Source organism: Melopsittacus undulatus, chromosome 1, assembly GCF_012275295.1.
Source record: "Melopsittacus undulatus isolate bMelUnd1 chromosome 1, bMelUnd1.mat.Z, whole genome shotgun sequence".
Classification (NCBI taxonomy): domain Eukaryota; kingdom Metazoa; phylum Chordata; class Aves; order Psittaciformes; family Psittaculidae; genus Melopsittacus; species Melopsittacus undulatus.
This window is the reverse complement of record NC_047527.1, coordinates 61,559,202-61,576,878: the sequence shown is the minus strand read 5'-3', so window position 1 is coordinate 61,576,878 and position 17,677 is coordinate 61,559,202. Positions and strand designations below refer to the sequence as shown.

The following is a 17,677-nucleotide window of genomic DNA, read 5'->3' as shown; positions in this document are numbered from 1 at the left end:
TTTGTTAGCCAGCAAAATGAGTAAACAGATGAGCTGAGACAATTATAGCTCACTTACACTAGTATCTACTCAGGAAAAACAACTGGAGAGCTCTTACAGATTTCTCTTCAATCACACTAAAATGGCTCAAATAATAATTAATGCTAATCATCATCATTAGCAAACTCAGGTCTTGCTGAATATGCTTTACTTTTCAAATTCACATCAAACACTGCTGTGCCAATGCAATGTACAAAGATATTTGTATGTGACTGAAGTATTAGAGGTACCACTGAAAACACTGACAAAAGGAAGGCACTCTTACCTCCTTGGCTATGTAAATACGAAGAGTAAAGAGTATCAGGAGAAAAAACGTTTCATTCCTTTATATAGTATTGGTTAAAATACTGGCATACTCTGTCTGGTTCTGGGACCATAGTTTTAAAAGAGGCTTTTAAAACAGCTGGAGAAAGTGCAGTGAATTCTTACTGAAGTGACTCAAAGACTGGAGAAAATGACTTACTGTGCAAGAGTCAGGGCATGACTATGTTGCGCAGTAACACTGGACAGAGACAGCCCACTGCTCATGCCAGCTGAGCCTGCTCCAGGTCTAACTGCAGCTCATCAACGTGGCCACTGCTGCATAGCTCCTGAGACCAGAGGTGGTATCTTTACACAATGCTGCTCTGTATCATGAAGACACACCCTCAAATAACCCAGTCCTCTAATTTTTTTTTCTTTTTATTTTTTAAAAGGGGGGAGGGGAGAAAGAGTGATTTGTTTTCTGTGTATGAGGATTTCCACAGAGAAGAAATAATGAGAAATATATATTGTTCCCTTATGTTGTGGTGAAAAGCATCTGAAAAAATCCATGACTGCAAGCTGAAGCCAGACAAGTTTCAATTAGAAATGAAGAGCAATTTCAACCAGGAGGATGACCACCATGATCAACCAATGGCTACTTTAAAAAAAAGCACTGGATATTCCATACAAAGGCCCTTTAATGTAATTTACTTACATTAGAAGTAAAAATGTTTTTCTGTAGGTACACAGTTGTTCATTTCTTCTACTTTTGGTGAAGCAACAACCTTTATAATAAACAACTGTGCCTTCTGACAGCTAAGTACCTTCAAATAAAACAAAATAACAAAACGTAGCCTTTGCTACGTTTCTACTCCTTTCTCTTCCAACTTTATACCTATTTTTCTGAGGTAGCCTCAAGATGTACTTGTTCAGAGAACAAGATCTCAGCAGTCCCTTCTCTAAAGAATGAAATTTTACCTCTCATTTCATGAGCAACCAACTCTTATAATCTCACCAGGACAAGTACAGGGCACTGTTTGTAACTAATGACTCAATGATGCAACCTGACAGCATTTCTAGTTTTACATCTGACAGTAGTGCACAAGATAATAGGACAAATATATAATGCAGCCTCTCCAAAGCCTGTATCTTCCTTAAGCCAAGGAGGCAAGAGCCCCACAATCATATTTCAAATTATGTTAGTGATGCCAATGAAAATAAGACCAATTTCAAAATAGAGCTGTGCTAGGGGGAAACTGAACAAGTTATGAATGTCAACGGCATTGTTAAAATACCCAGCATATTCAGCTATCAACCATGCAAATACTCACCAGTTTGTGATGGCAATGGGAAAGTGCATCCAGGATTTCATCTACCACTCGGTCAGACAGGAAAGAAGCCACTGTTAGCTTTACTTCACTGTGTGAGGATTAAAATGAGACAGAGAAAATTTTAATTCACGCAGGAGAATTTTGTCTCTATTACATGTTCAACAGTGCGATGATTATCCACAGGGCTGTCACTTTATTTGAGGTAAAACATTACAGGGTGTCAGGATACATGACTGCAGGTTTCAGAAATAAACTCATGAATCACATAATAAACAGAAGAGCCTCTGTACCATATTTAACCTGCTTCTCACATTTTTCTAAAAGCTGAAATGAAAACATCTGGGTAAGAGAAATGAATTAAAACCACATGTGAAATACATTACGGAACACTCCACCTCCAGAGTCAGAGAAACATGAACCTCAGGTGAATGGGATTAGAACAGTGCTGCCTATTTAACACTACTACAATCCAGCCATTTTCTCCATTTCTTTTTGTGTTTGTCTGCCAGTTGAAAAACAACTGTACAATGCTGCTTCTCCAGTCTTCACCATCATAACTCGGCTTCCTCTTTTCGCTCTAGGTAACCACTTTGTCTCAAAGATCTTAATGTCTGCCATTCCCATTACATGTATGTGGAACACAAACATACACCCCCCATACCTGAGTCAAGGTTTCCCTGGTAACCTCTTATCAAGGAAATGTGTACCTTGAATTGTTCCCTTCAAGTCCCATCTTCGGCCACAGTACAAAAGGCTCAGGCTGTGGAGGGCAGCTGACATGCAGCTGACAAGCATGTATGACTGCCTCTACAGTGTCAAGGGCAACTATTTCAACTGACACTCACCAGTAAGTAATATCATTGTGCTTTAAAGTTTTTATGTGTAGACTGAGTTCCATTGGATTAACAAAGCTATTTCTATCTGGAACTAGCACTACTGCTGCACAAAGCCTGGGGAAAAAGATAATAAACTCCTTGGAAAAGCAATGCAATTCATAGGGAGGTAGAATGGTGGCTAAGTCATGACAGAAAGAGAATGAGAGTGAAGGGATTTCCCTTCAGTTACTTACATAATAATTTCAAATAATATAAGGCAGGAAGGGTGACAGTGTGGCACCCACTGACAGTTGCAGCTTTTATAGGTGGAATGGGAACTATTACTATCTCAGGGTCAAGATTTCTTTGATAGGACTGAAGTGAAGACAACTCACTCCCTGAAGCATTTTAAACACTCTGAAGGCATAGCTAAAGTTCTTAACACCTTTTCCTGCCAATTTTGCTGCACTCTGCAAAACTAATTTCTAAGTCTTACTGTTTTCCTTCTTCTGCAAAGACACTAGCATCACAATGCAAAATGACAGGCTTTTTCATCAAGCAAAAACAATTCCTAAGACAAATGATGGTACCTGCAAAGGTTTAAGTACAGGTCAATCATCTTATATTGCATTAAACTGGTTTTTGCTTAATATGAAGAAAAGATGCAGCAGAAGGTTAGGTAAAAGACTTCTTTTTCCTTTTCAAAGAGCAAACTAAGAGTTGTTTGGGGTAACTGTTTCTGCTCCAGGTGTGTGGTTTGAATATCCAAGTTTCCATTTTTTAAGTATGTCTGACTGCTGTGCACAACTCCCACACAAAGTTTTAAAGTGATTGCTACAGGACAAGGGTAAGTGCAGCAACATTCAAAGCACTGTTAACATAAAAAGCAAGTGCAATTTTCATCTATTCCAGTAGTTCAGTATTACCTGAGAACATAAATAGATTTAAAAAAATATATCAGTCATGAATATGTTATTTGTGTACCATAAGCCCAAACTCTAACTAAATAAAACAGAAGCACATGCATTAATGATCAAGTCAACATCCCTGGAGATTTCAAATATTTGTATGTCTTGAACTAAGTTCACCAGACATGTTGACAATTTCCTGCTCTTCGAATGCCTTAATGTAGTTTCTTGTGAGTCACCAAAGCATTCAAAAAATCTACTACACACACACACATACACACACACCCCAAGATCCAAATTCTATAACTAACTTTATTCAGTTATTCTTTTAAAGTACCTAATTTTATTGAGGATATCAATTCCAGACTGCTCCAAGAGGACATTTTTCACAAAAGTGCGTGGGATGGAAATCTTCTCAGTGCTAGCCTCAATCAAGTCTTCACGGATGCGAGCTTTCTTCATTACATTTGGGCAAAGGTTTTCTGCTGCATCCACCATAGACTCAAGGAGTGTCTACAACACAGCAAGCAAAAGCTAACATCAGCTATTGAGGTTTTCATCAGCTAGAAGATCACAGCATTATTCTGATGCATAGGACTATGACACTTTTAGAGCTGCAATTTTTACAAATTCTCTTTCTAATTTCTAATCCATTTTACAAAATAAAGATAAGAAAGAACAACATACTTGTTTTGAAAAAGACCCACAACTGTACTTGTTTGCTTTTTTAAATATGAAACATTTACATATCTGTGTGTTTGCCAGAATCTCCTTTGTACACCCACCACACTGCTGCCTGTACATGCTGTAGAAGGAGTAGATAAATGCTGCAGCTGCCTTTGCTCTAAGTTGTGCCCTGAATCAGCAATTTTCATTGACCCATCAATTTGTAAGAGGCATAAGTATATGAAGGAGACTCGTAAGAACTTGACATGCTGTACAGAGCTGGAATATACTAGCCAAGTATTAAGAAGTAGCTACAAGTATGATTTGAGCAGGCATACAAACCTTTTATATACGGATTTCATTTATACACCTGGAAGCCCACAGTGAACCTTAGATGCAGTCAACAGCTTTTATTCTTTTTAATGATTGATCAAAATCACAAACCAGGATAGAAGAAAACTATACACACGCTAGAAACAGGCCTGGGTAACTCCCAACCTCTTCAGCTTTCTTTATCTTAAAATAAGGTCTCCCCTGACAATGGTATAAAGCTAGCTTCTTCCTTCTTAGACTTCAGCTTAGAAAAATCTTTCATATATACTTCAATGCTATGATGTTATGCTATGAAGACCCTTTCAATTGCATCAGATTTATCTCCTATCTGTGTCTGTGAGAAAAGGTAATTCTAGTTTAAATCCTGTTTTATCTGGTTTCTTTTCCAAATCCCAGCTCTGACTAGAAGGCTATAGAACCCTCACTATAGACACAAGTCAGGGCTCAGTTCCTCACTATCACCCACGTATGAATCTGTGTCACAAAAAGCGCAGGAAAGCTCTAATGTACACACATGGGGATCAGGATGAGACACAGAAACACTACTAGTTCCCTGTGTCACTGAAACGTCTTTCCTTTAATTGCTTTCAGTTTTTGGATCTAAAAAGCTTAGGCAGGGCCACAGAAGGAATGATACAAACATCTGGCCATATGGAATACTAAATTTTAAATTCATACTGATTTACCTACGTGCTGACGTATACCTGTGTACAGTAAAACAGATTCACACTTAGCAGTATTTTCTGGTAAGACTGGCAATTGTTCAAATTCTCTCCTACATTCACCTCACTTCATCTCCAGTCCCAGAAACCCAGGAAATCTATTTTTGGTATATTTGGAGGTTGTTTGACCATCAATTAATTTTCCATCAAATAACTTTTTTCAGAGATTGCAAGAGGTCAAGGCTCATCAGCACAGGATTTGAAAACAAACTCGCCACGCCCATTCCCAGCATGAAGTGCTACTTAGTAAACAGATGGTTCTCCCTGGTAGCTTGTCCCTTTGAAGGCTGAAGCTGTCACCCTGCTGCACTCCAGTGACCGTGGGGTCTCCTCAGGCTACAGTGCTTCCAAAGTGGCAGGGGGAATAAAGACAACAGCTTTGGTTCATGCAAGACCCACTTCCCCCATCTCTGAATCCTCTACATAAGTGGGACAAGCAGCATCTATTAGAAGACATTAGATTTTTCAACATATGCCATGTTGCATGCAGCTTTTGAGCCATTTTTTTAAATTCAAAGGAAGATGGAAAGAAGAGAGGAACAGGACGGAGCCCACTTTCCTGAAATGGGCCAAGTCATGTCCAGGAAGACTGAAGGTTGATAGCCAAACAGAAAAGGTATTTACAAACAAAAAAAGGAACAAAAGCATCGTTTCCTTGAAATGGTATCCTAGGTAAGCCTAGCTCTAACTTGGGCTCTTTTAAACCATGCAAAAATAACAAACTGTACCCCAGGAAAACTCTACAGATTTCATGTTTCTTCTCAATCTCAGTAAGTGACCTCAGGCTGAACTCCATCTTACCAGAACATTTTTCTACTTGCATAGCCCTAACTGGCAACTTTCATATGCAGATACTGAGGTAAGAAATAAAACTACCATTACTGCACGATAATTTTAATGATTTGAAGCAGCGGTCTGTAGCTTTTAATCAACTAAGTGTAGATCTACAAGGACAACACAGCAGCATGAACTAGCCACAGAGTACAGGGAAGTCTGATCTTTACAACATTTAATTTACAAGTGTAAGGGACAACTGCCATTATAGCTAATATGGAGCTTGTTTCTGGGTTCCCAAATTCTCTGCACTTTAAGGACTTGCCTTGCACTCCCTCCTTCAATCCCCAAGCAGATTCTGGTGTCATAACACCAATAAAAGAGCCTTTCAAATCCCTGCAGCATTATCCATATGGAAGATGAAGAACTTCAATGGCAGACAAAACTGAGCCAAGCAAACTACTAATGAGAACTTCTGACACACCCATGTTTTCCCATACACACATGTATTCACTGGTGCAACTGTGCATTCTACCTCAAAAAACCACACTCTGCCTCTCAACAGTTACCAATGGATCACAATTATAAAAGTTACAAAGACAAAATGCTGCATGAAGGTGTCAGTGGGAAGTAGGAGGAAAGGCTAAAGACCTTACTTGAAAATTTCAACAGGAACATGATCTTCTCTTGCTTAAACACCATTTGTCTTGCATACGATTTCCCCTTGGGCCTTTTTAACAGAATAAAACACCTCCAGGTTCTGTGTGTCCACAGTGACACCAGCAGGAGAAAAGAAATGCAATGGCCTTGATACAATTTCTTCTCTGACCAACTCAACCCACTTTAAGATGTCACTTTTCCTTATTCTAACTTCTTCCTCCCCCCGTCCTTTCTTTGAGGTAAAAAGGAAAAGAATGAAAGAAAAAAAAATCTCTTACTTGCCTGAAAAGCATTCACTGACTTTACCCAATTTCCAAACAAACACTTCTATCTAAAATCAGGCTCTAGTTGCTATGGAAGCTACAAATCAAAACTCCACTTACAGCATCTAGGATATTTTCCCCCGACAATTACAAAAAGAACTGTACTTATGTGAGCTCTCTATCTACCTTCACAAGTAATAAACTGCACATAATGTTTTTAAATTGACCTAAAAGACTGGGAACAAAAATCCTAATCCATGTTCAACATTTTCTCTCCCATGCCAAGAACGGCACCATAGAACCTAAAGGAAAACCTTTCAGCCTTGAGTGTAACATTAATGAGTGTTACAATATACAAAGAACATTCTGACTTCATAGTTTCTTGTGAGGCACTTTAATGCTACACAAATCAGAAGTAAATGTAAAAGTTAGAACGGTTGAGCTAAAGTGCTTTTTGCTGTAAATGTGTGAAAGTGTAAATGGAAGACCCATTAACTCAATCTTATGCCAGGAACTATAAATAACATTCCAAATGCTGAAGAAGCTTTCCTCCCTGCCTCCCCCTTCTCTAAGACTCTCCAAAATGCACAGGACTTATTTAAGTGTATGAGCCCTGCACAAAGGGCTGACGTGACTATTCCCATTCCAGTGATATCCTAGAAGCTCTACTGAGAACAATCTGGTGGAGAAATCGCTTTCATGTCTGCAGAAATTAAAAAAAAGTGATAAGGAAACTGCACCTCATTTCATATAATGGGGAAAGGCAAAATATTAGAAATTCAGCATGAGGTTCCTCCTCATTAACTTTTTCATTTCCAACAAGTAATTAGTAATATGGTATTATTATTGCTCTTCATTATATTCCCACCAACTGAAACATTTTCATGTTGCTTCCACTGAAAGTTCAACCTTCACTTTCTGATCCTTTGATAAGTTTAAATACAGAGAAACACAAGAAAGGCAGCTTAATCATAAATTTAAGTTGATCTGAATTGCCTCAAAACCATATTCTTAAATTCATCAGCTTCCATACAGATCCCAACAGTTGCTAAAGTTTCCCCACTTTGACTTCTTCCTGGACTAATACTTGCACATGCTGTATGGATATCTATTTCATGTTTATGATACAGTAAGATCTAACATAATTGAAGATAGAGTTTTCTGAGCAAGAGCTGGCTGAACTCAGGTGAGAATATTTACAGATCAATGATGTCTGTTTCCAGAACTGTTGTCTGACAGGCAACCTATGAAAAGATTTCCTGTAAAGCTGCCTCTAGCAATTCTTGGGGCACTCTCAATACACAGAAGTTATCAAAACCAAAGAGTTAGAGTGGAAATTCTGCACCTGGTTCAAAATAGTCACTGGGAAAAAAATCTGCAATGGCATCTACAGAAAAGCAGCTTTCACTCCAGTGGGATACCTTAACTAGTGAGTACTTTTATGCAGGGCATAAGACTTTTTAGGGTGTTTGAGAGATGCCTTTATTAAGGGTCTAAGGAGCAACTGGTAACTCCCCTCTACAAGACAAAATAAGATGATAGTAAACAGTTTTTTCTCCTACTGCCCTTTGCAAACACTAAAGCAATTTTTTTCATTCTTAACAGGCAAATATCCAGATAAGGCCCAAAGTTATAAGGAGTTAATAATGAAAAGATAGCTTATGTATAAATACACTGAGAAAATTAAACAAGCAAACAAGTGTGGCACATTTACATTTAGCAACAGAAATCCTCAGATTAAGTTATTCCTGCATGTGAGAAATGGTAACACATCTATCCACAGACCTTAAGTTGTTCATCCACAACCCTTGTGACTTCTCCAGCCATGGATTCAAGTGTCTCTTGGATTGGATTGGAGAGTGAACCATTTGCTCCTGCCCAAGAAGCTCCACCGAGGTGATACAGATTTGGTAGGAGCTGTAAGACAGAAAGAATATCTTTGGAAAGTAAACACATCAATACCTGTCTTCAAGCCTGGACAAACAGGAAATCTCTCTGCTAAATCAAAGCCTTTATCAATTAGAATTATTTTGTCACTTTCAATACTACCTGTAAGTGATCATCTTAAGAAAACATACTTTTGTGACAGATTGTTATTTCAACTCTCCAAAAAGAGAAAAGCTGCAGCCACACACCGAACTGCTCTCAGTATTATCACTATGCTAGGAAAGGCTTACTGTTTTGGAGTTCTTAGCATCCCGCATAAGCCGTTCTGCAGATTTGACATCTTCCTGTACAGCATCCACACCACAGTTTCTTAAAGAGTTGAGATGATCTTGCACTTTAACACATATTCTGTCAATCATCTTGGACACAAAAAAGATAAAACATCAGAATATTGGTCAAATGCAAACTGAATTCAGTCCAGGTAGAAAATCAATAGTAACATGATGAGATTTGTAAAGACAATATAACAATCTGTAAACACATGATCAGAGCTTAGAGGTGTATCTATGCCACTGAAGAAAAGCATTGTATCCCACAAAGACACACCTAAGCACTGGAAAAATAAATAAAACTTTAATATTAAAGAAAACCCATAGAAACATTTTCTTGTTTCTCCCCCTACCCCCAGTTACCTCGAGGATAACAAAAAATAACCACCAAGTTACCCATTTCAAGTGTTGTTGTTTTTTTGAGCAAGTTTAATACTCAAAATGTTGCCAATTCTAACACTTAGCTCAGAAGGTCCCTGAATTGTTAAGAATTTCAGACAGTAAAAGAAAGCTCTGTCGAAAAAGCCAAGAGATTTTTCCTGTCTAAAGCAAAACACAACTGCACAGGCTTATGGATCATTCTTTCAAATGTAAATATTCCTTGTTTTAAGGAAATTACAGCTACCAAAGTAGAAGTTTCCATCAGACCTTTTGCAGTAGGATAAATTGAACTTAAATCTGTATTTGCAATAGGATTCATCCAACATGCTGAAAATACAGGGCAGTGTATTTGTATCCTTACATGACAAACCAATACGAATGCCTGACATACAGTCAGTTTTGATTAAGATATATAAGGCAAGGAGACATAACAGTTAAAAGTCTTTATCAGCCCATGGAGCGTTCATTAGAACCAGCTATTTGACACTCTGAAGCAATATCTGAGCACACGTGTCATCATCATGAAAAGCTGGGAGTTCTAGCACATGATATCATTAGCAACAAGAACTGAAATAATCTCACAGCATGTTCCTTTTCTGCTCCACACGACTCTCCCTCTTCAAAGGGTTTTGGATGGGGTTTATTTGTTAAAGTACAAAAAGCTAATTAATTATTAGACAGTGGAAAGTCCCAGTGGGACATCTGGACTAAAAAAAAAAGAAAACACAAAAAAACCCCCAACACTCTGGGAATAATCATGCAATTCCACCATCCTAACGAAAAAATCTTTTCCAGCTCTCTATTAAAACTGCTTTTGAAATCCATCCTCACTGTACACAATTTAATTTAGAAATGAGTAATTTTACTTCTAAAATAACAATAAACTACAATTACTGAAGCTTGACACATGTGTGGTTGTTGGAGAAAAGCACAACTAAAACTACCAAACTATGAGAAGATCTAAACTTAATTCAGACAAACTTGGAGGAAAAAAGGTGGCTTTGGAACAGATAAATTACTAAACAAAATAAAGTGATACTGCTCTTCCAGTTTTTAGTACCAGCACGCCTCCATATACCATTTTCTCTGTCAAGAGGTTAAAGTATAATTTCAGCTTCTAGTAATAAAATTCTGCCCCATTAAATTTTAGTAACACAGGTAGAATCAGGCCACTTTGAATTAAGATTTACAAAAAAACCCCATAAATGCAGAGAACAAAGAAATTTCATTGACTCAGTTGAAAAGCAAAACAGATATTCTTCTCTTGTTTGCTGGAGTGTCCCATTTGCATGGCAACACAACTGGTGCAAACAAACATGGAAGTAAATTTAAAACAAAGGCAGTGGCAAGTTTTATTCTGCTTAAACCACCTTCCTTCAGTGGTGTACTGGAGCTGAAAACAGCCCTGACAGGTGCTGACAAGAAATGCACTAGAACAGAGAGAATGGTAAGCTCCCAGAGAAAACACTTGTAGATCTCTCAAGAGAAAGGACAAAGAAACAAAACAATATGTGGCATTTAGGAAACCTGGTAGTGGTTGACAGAACACAGAAGCTTCTCAGATTCAAGCAGTATTTTTGGCTGTTAGACAAGAAGGCTTTTCAGCTGTCCAGAGTATAATGAGCACAGAAAACTTCCACCTTTCCTTTGCTCCCTTTCTCTGAGTACAGCTTCCCATGATACCACAGTTGTGAATGTGTAAGGTAGACAATGACTTACTCTCTAAGGCTATTTAGTCTGGTGGCACTTAAAGGCATGTTTACATGGTTAGTGCTAGGCAGAGACACTAGAACTGACTCAGACTCCAAAACTGGCACAGCATTATGATGATGCTTGTCACACTGATGAATGCCTGCTGTAAAGTCAAGACTCCCCAGCACGAATGAACTAACTGTTCCTGCTTCCAACAGTAACTCATCCAGAAATAGCTTGGGCCTTTCTCAACACACTGCTACTACACCCAATGCCTTCCTCTAACAAAAGCTTTCTTTTTCCTTCACAAAATATTATCATTCATAATTATTATTACTTTCACCCTCAAGCCATATCAAGCTTTAAGCTACTCTGACAGAATGAGAGAGAACTTTGCCTCCAGGCTGATTTTAGACAATGAGAAGTACCAGTAAGGAACAAGTTCTCACCTGCTGAGTGGTACTAGTGACAATGCCTTGCTGCAGCCGGTATGCTTGCTCTTGCAGGTACTTTCTGGTCTCATGATTACGAAGCAAGTAGTTTTCTATCTAAAAAACAAAGCCAGATTAGGAAACTGATTCAACTCTCTACGTTGCAATTTACTTTCATTTTTGCTGTTATATCAAATATGGGGACTGACAGGAAAAGCTGCCTGAGTATGTTTTGTTATCTGCAAAATTTGTGTCTCAGTGCTTAGTAATTACATTGGCAAATATTCATTCACTCATGGACTAGCAAAACATCATTAAAGTGCTTTTGCCAATTTTTTCTGAATTAGTCTTCTATTTTTAACAATTTACTAAATTATGCTGACAAAGGAGTAGATCCAGGTTTGAGAAATATTACAAGGGACACCATCCACAAAGTATTGCTGTAGAGACCATGACGATACAGGATAGTAGATTCATTTCTTTTAGATGCATTTGCCCCACTGCAAAGACACAGATTTAAATAGCAGTATTGTCTGGAGAAAAGATAAAATATCTGAAAGTGCCTAACTGCTACAGGAGCTCAGTTCAAATATTCCTTAAGGCAAAGCAGTACTTATGTGCTCTTAAAGGACAAGTGGTTTCTACTCATAGCTACTGCTTACAGCCTACCACAATTGTCACCAGTAGTAAACTTACCTTCAGCCAGCTTAATGGCACATAGAGTAACCCCCTAACCTGGCTCCATCAAACTTAGTCAAGTAAAAAAAAACCCTACCAGCAAACATTTAAGGTTCATCAAAGGTGATGGATCTGGTCTGAAAAGAAGAGAGGGGAAAATGATGGGTGGAGTGGCCACAGGTTGTGAGGCAGAGACTAATAGGGGTGGTCACCTCTAAATCTGCACCAGCAGCAAGAAGTGGAAGAGTCTGACCATGCCCGGCAGTAATGCAGAGTTTACCCAGTTTGGCCACACTAAGTGTGCTGCAGAGATACTGGAGCTCGAGGGGTTTGCTACCATGCCCATCTGGTGCTGGACCAGGGTCAGGAGCACTCTCATTGTACTTAAGCTGTGGTGTGCTGAAGCTTACAGGCCCTCCTGAGATGTTAGTCAGTTGAGGTACCCCCACACTGGGCATGACAGCTCGGTTTGTGCAGGCAGGCATTTCTTCGTGCATGGAACTAGCTCTGCTCACAGCACTGCTCCTTAGACCTTTTCTTTGGAAAGACCTTCCTTGTGTTGTGTAAAGAAAGCCTGCACCACACAGGTTAAAACAAACCTAGGGCCTAACAGTTTAAGCAACTTTGACATGAATAAAACAAAATGCTCTTTATACGTAATGCCTAATTAACGTGAATTTAAATCCCCATGGCCAGAAGCTTCAGATTTTTGTCAGAGATGCATCTATCATTCTAGATATGAACCTATCTACAATTATATTAAATGAGATGTAAGAAATACATCCATCCCCCATGACTTGTTTTTTTTAAAGCAGAATTTAATCATTTTATGCATCAAAGAAAAAGGCACTAACTACCAGCACTTTTCCCTGTGAGAATCACTTCACTGAAAATTTCTTTACTAATAAGGATCATAGACACTTGCTTTTTAATCACAGTTATCTGTAACAACTATTTATCAGGTTTTTATGACCTTATCCTGGCTGAAGGAAAACTGCTCATTAAAGAGATGTGAACTGTATGCTTTCTGAGTGAGCAGGAGGCTCATTTGGAGCTTGCAAGATTTACTATATAAAACTCCCAGCTGTGTTTTAATAACTCATGCAAGTGGAACAGCTACACATACTGTCAACACCTCTTCATCCAAAGGAACATGTTGGTGCAATTGTTTATTTAGGACAACATACTGCATAGATTTTATATGTACAATATAAAACACAGGCAATAAACATTTACATTCTCCCCCAAAATTAAAGCACATCCTTTGTCTTATACAGCACTGACTGCACTTTTTATGACAAAATGAAAACCACATACCAGTAAGTCTATGCACATGGAATGATACAAAAGCACACATGTAACAAACATGTGAGTTTCTAATTCTCCCTTTCATAGTCAGGCATACAGCAATACAAGGTCTAGCTTGCACATAGGACTTTTTGATACTACACCATCACATTCCATCAGCCTTCACTCCAACCATTCTTTAGAATAAAAAGTCTTACACACTCTTGCAGCACTTGACTACCACATGTATGTCCGCACAAATCAAACAATCAATGAACCTAGCCTAGAAGTTTTACTCATGCAAGCCTGAAATCACAGTCACTTAACATTATTACTGTATTTTTAGTGGGTTTATTTCTGTAAAGTTGGATGTATATGCAATACCTTTTGCAGTGCCTCTTCTGTTTTCTCAGGGTTTGTTTTGAGCGCTTGGGAAGCATCATTCATTGGTATAGGCATGAATCTCAAAGTATAATTCCTAAAGAAAAATAAAAGATTTTTTAAATAGTAAAAGTTAACCTAATTACTGTGCCTCTTCTTGGAGAATGAACTAGATGGGAGAAATAAGATGCATCTAGCTTGTCCATGGAAGGTACTAAGAATGTATTTTTCACATTTGTAAATGGACTAACTGGAGGCATGTACACTCCTGTTTGCTTTTACTTCTTCTTTGCCACTAGATAGAGGTGGAGATTTTGAAAAGCAAAAAATGCAGTCAAGTGACCAGTGCCCAGTGGCTGTCAATTAAAAGGCCAAGCTGCCCTCTATACCTTTGTGCACAAGGTTGAATTACTTTTCCCTACTTCAAAACAGAACAGGCAGTGTCAGTGGCTGCTGGGTATTCTATCAGATCTAAGCCTAAATGGAAATACTCGGTAACAGACAGGCAGTGACTAAGAAACTGAGTTTTGAAAATTTACTATTTAATAACTTCTTATGTTTACAAGGATTTGAAGACACTTGCTGAATTTTTAATAAAAGCTGACAAAACATGCATAGCATCTCTACACTGCTTTATGCAAACAATTGCTCCCTGCATTTTACTTATTGCTTGCAAAATATTTCCATAGCTTTGTCCATCTGCTGCGATATGAGAATAAAGACAGGGTTTTGGTCTTGAGTGAAAACTGCATTTAAACTGAGAACATAAATTGGCTAGCATGACACAGTTAAACCTAAAATGTTACATGCAGTGTTGTGCCCACACACCTTCAGATTTGAATAAATGAAAACAAAACAGCAGGAAATCCTTAAAACCTGGAAAGGAATTTTTAATTCCTATTTTCAATAGCCTTAATTTCCTGCAAACATCTTTTCCTCCTCCGGTCATCTGTGAATGCCCCTGTCTGCTCCCATTCCGTAAAGAAATACACAAATATGGATGGAAACCTGTATTTTTGAGCACTTTAAAGCTGACAATTTCAACTGAGTCAACTCCATTGACTTCAATGGACCAATCTTCAGTAAACACACAAAATCAACAGCAGACACCTTAATTACTGTGAAACTCCAAGGTTCCTTCACTTCCTCTCCCACTACATGAGAGGCTACATGAAACACCACTCTCTGAAGGGCAGCAGTGTTTTGAAGTGCCAAAGACACCAATGTCTCATATACATTACCCAACATTTTACCTTAAATTATAATGAAAAACTTCTATGTTTCTTCCCTAATGTCAGTGTGAGGGTGGTGAGGCACTGGCACATGTTGGCCAGAGAAGTTGTAGATGGCTCCATCCCTGGAAGGCTGGACAAGGCTTTGAGCAACCTGGTCTAGCAGAAAGTGTCCCTGCCTGTGGCAGGGGGGTTGGAACTGTATGGTCTTTAAGGTCCCATCCAACCCAAACCATCCTGTGATTACAGAATGTATATATAGCTGTCAGTGCCAGGCAGTTGCTCACATGGAGTCAGCAAGGTCCCTGTCCTTCTGCACTGTTCAACTGCCTACTACATCACAGCCAGAAAAAATAACTTTTCTTTCTTGTTGTCTTGTCCTTAGAGAGAATTGTGCTAACAGTGCAGACCCTGTTATGTGTCCTCATGTAATACTAAACAACTGGCTGCCCACCAGCATGGGGAAAAATTTTAAATGCCAAAGATACCAAGCTCAAAGTCAGACAGTAATTACAGAATGTGCTGATTGCCTGCTACCTGCCAGGTGGTGTATTTATTTAGCTAAAAAGAGAGGTAGAATTCCAAGGAATTCTGCAGCTGTTTGACATTTAATATAACTCATTCATTGAAATCTGTAATTGTCAGCTCTCATGCTAGTAATTATATGCTAAATTCAATTTAGTCAAAGGCTTAGTGCACCGTCCCTCAAACAAACACACACACAGAAGAAGGGTGGGGAAATGAAAAGCAAAGAGATTTCATGGACACACAGTCACAGGGGCCGAACTTCAGAAGACCACTATCTAAGTAAGGCTCTGTACTTGCTTTCCTTCCAGACAGATAGCATTGTATTGGAATGTTACTTTATTTTCATCTAAGAATTAACAGCTCTAAGGGGAAAAAAAAAATCAAGAATTTAAAGCTTGCTTTTCAACTTTGATCATCAGAGCAGTATTTATCTTCACACTTCATTTTTCTCTGTTTCCTTTGAAGTCTAAAATACTCCTCCATTCGTCTAAATGACTCCTCTATTCTTTTTATTAGCACTCTACTTGTAACAGAGTGTATTTCTCTACTAACTGGAAAATACAGTGATTTCATAATGCATTAATACTCTCATCAGTAGGGTAAAACTAACCTGTCTCACGACGGTCTAAACCCAGCTCATGTTCCCTATTAGTGGGTAAATAATCCAATGCTTGGTGAATTCTGCTTCACAATGATAGGAAGAGCCAACATCGAAGGATCAAAAAGTGACATCACTATGAACGCTTGGTCATCACAAGCCAGTTATCCCTGTGGTAACTTTTCTGACACCTGCTTACAACCCCAAAAGCCAGAAGGATTGTGAGGCCCTGCTTTCATGGTCTGTATTCATACTGAAAATCAAGATCAAGTGAGCTTTTGCCCTTCTGCTCCATGGGAGGTTTCCATCCTTCCTGGACTTGCCTTAGGACACCTGCATTATGCTTGGACAGGTGGTACCGCCCCAGTCAAACTCCCCACCTGCTGCTGTCCCCAGAGTGGGTCGTGCCCAGTGCACGGTAGGCGCTTAGCACCAGAAGTGAGAGTCCCCCTTAGGGTTCACCGGGCAAGTGACAAAACGATCAGAGCAATGGTATTTCACTGATGGCTGGGACACTAGTGGGCAGGTCGCACCTCACTGCCAAACATGTATCCGGCCTCCCACTTATTCTACACCTCTCATGTCTCTTCACAGCACCAGACTACAGTCAAACTCAACAAGGCCTTCTTTCCCGCCTGATACCACTGAGCCCATTCTCTTGGCAGTGGTTTCACTGGATAGTAGGTAGGAACAGTGGGAATATCATTCATCCATTCATGCACGTCACTAATTAGATGACGAGGCATTTGGCTACCTTAAGAGTGTTGTTGCAATAGCAATCCTGCTCAGTATGAGAGGAACCGCAGATTCAGACCCCTGGTGTGTGTGCTTGGCTGAGGAGCCACTGGCACAAGGCTACCATCTGTGGGCTTATGACTGAACACCTCTAAGTCAGAATCCCACCTAGACACTTGAGATTGACTCAGGAAATGACAGTCTTGCACAGAATGTGTGGGTTAAAGCCCTTCCTGAATCTTTGTTAGTGAAGACAGACCTTCCTCATAGGAGAAGGAAAACTCCTATCTTCAAACCCAGGCAGATGCAGCTTGTCTAACCTTGTATGGTCTGCCATCTAAGAGAAGGACACTCTTACAAAACCTATGACCTGCAGACTTTGCTGTCACCGTCCTAGCTCACTAGACCTGGCAGTTAAACCTCAGGTGTAAAGGGTGGTGCCAGTTCTGCGCACGCTGCCCTCACCTAAAAACTCCCCTGCACAGGCTGGCAGGGCTTGCTCTCACTTGTCGGTATGGATGGGAGAGGGTCGAATCAGTAGGTGACAGGGTGCATGGGAAGCTGCAGATCCAACCTTGCATGTGGGCGGATCAGTGCAGGGGTAGCTCGAGATTACTCAGGAGATGACAGTCCTGGTCGGACACTTCCTGATTGCCTAAGCACCCTTTTCAAACCAGATTTGCAGGTCCCACTCGCCCTTGGTCATCATGCTTGTAGTAAGTGCAGTTAAAGCCGTTTCCAAATCTTCGCTCGTGAAGCCAAGC

The 17,677-nt window shown here is 39.4% G+C and overlaps 1 protein-coding gene across 4 annotated transcripts in view; it reads right to left on the bottom strand.

Moving 5' to 3' along the window:
* Nucleotides 1-17,677, bottom strand: part of CARMIL1 (capping protein regulator and myosin 1 linker 1) — a 192,903-nt gene that overhangs the window by 42,390 nt on the left and 132,836 nt on the right. For all 4 annotated transcript variants that reach the window (XM_034074622.1, XM_034074623.1, XM_034074628.1 and 1 more), the window contains 6 exons: nt 13,824-13,917; nt 11,493-11,591; nt 8,932-9,060; nt 8,540-8,671; nt 3,674-3,849; nt 1,614-1,701 (listed from right to left, as the gene is read on the bottom strand). In XM_034074622.1, coding sequence (XP_033930513.1) covers nt 1,614-1,701; nt 3,674-3,849; nt 8,540-8,671; nt 8,932-9,060; nt 11,493-11,591; nt 13,824-13,917 — 718 coding nt within the window. The remainder of the gene's footprint in view (nt 1-1,613; nt 1,702-3,673; nt 3,850-8,539; nt 8,672-8,931; nt 9,061-11,492; nt 11,592-13,823; nt 13,918-17,677) is intronic.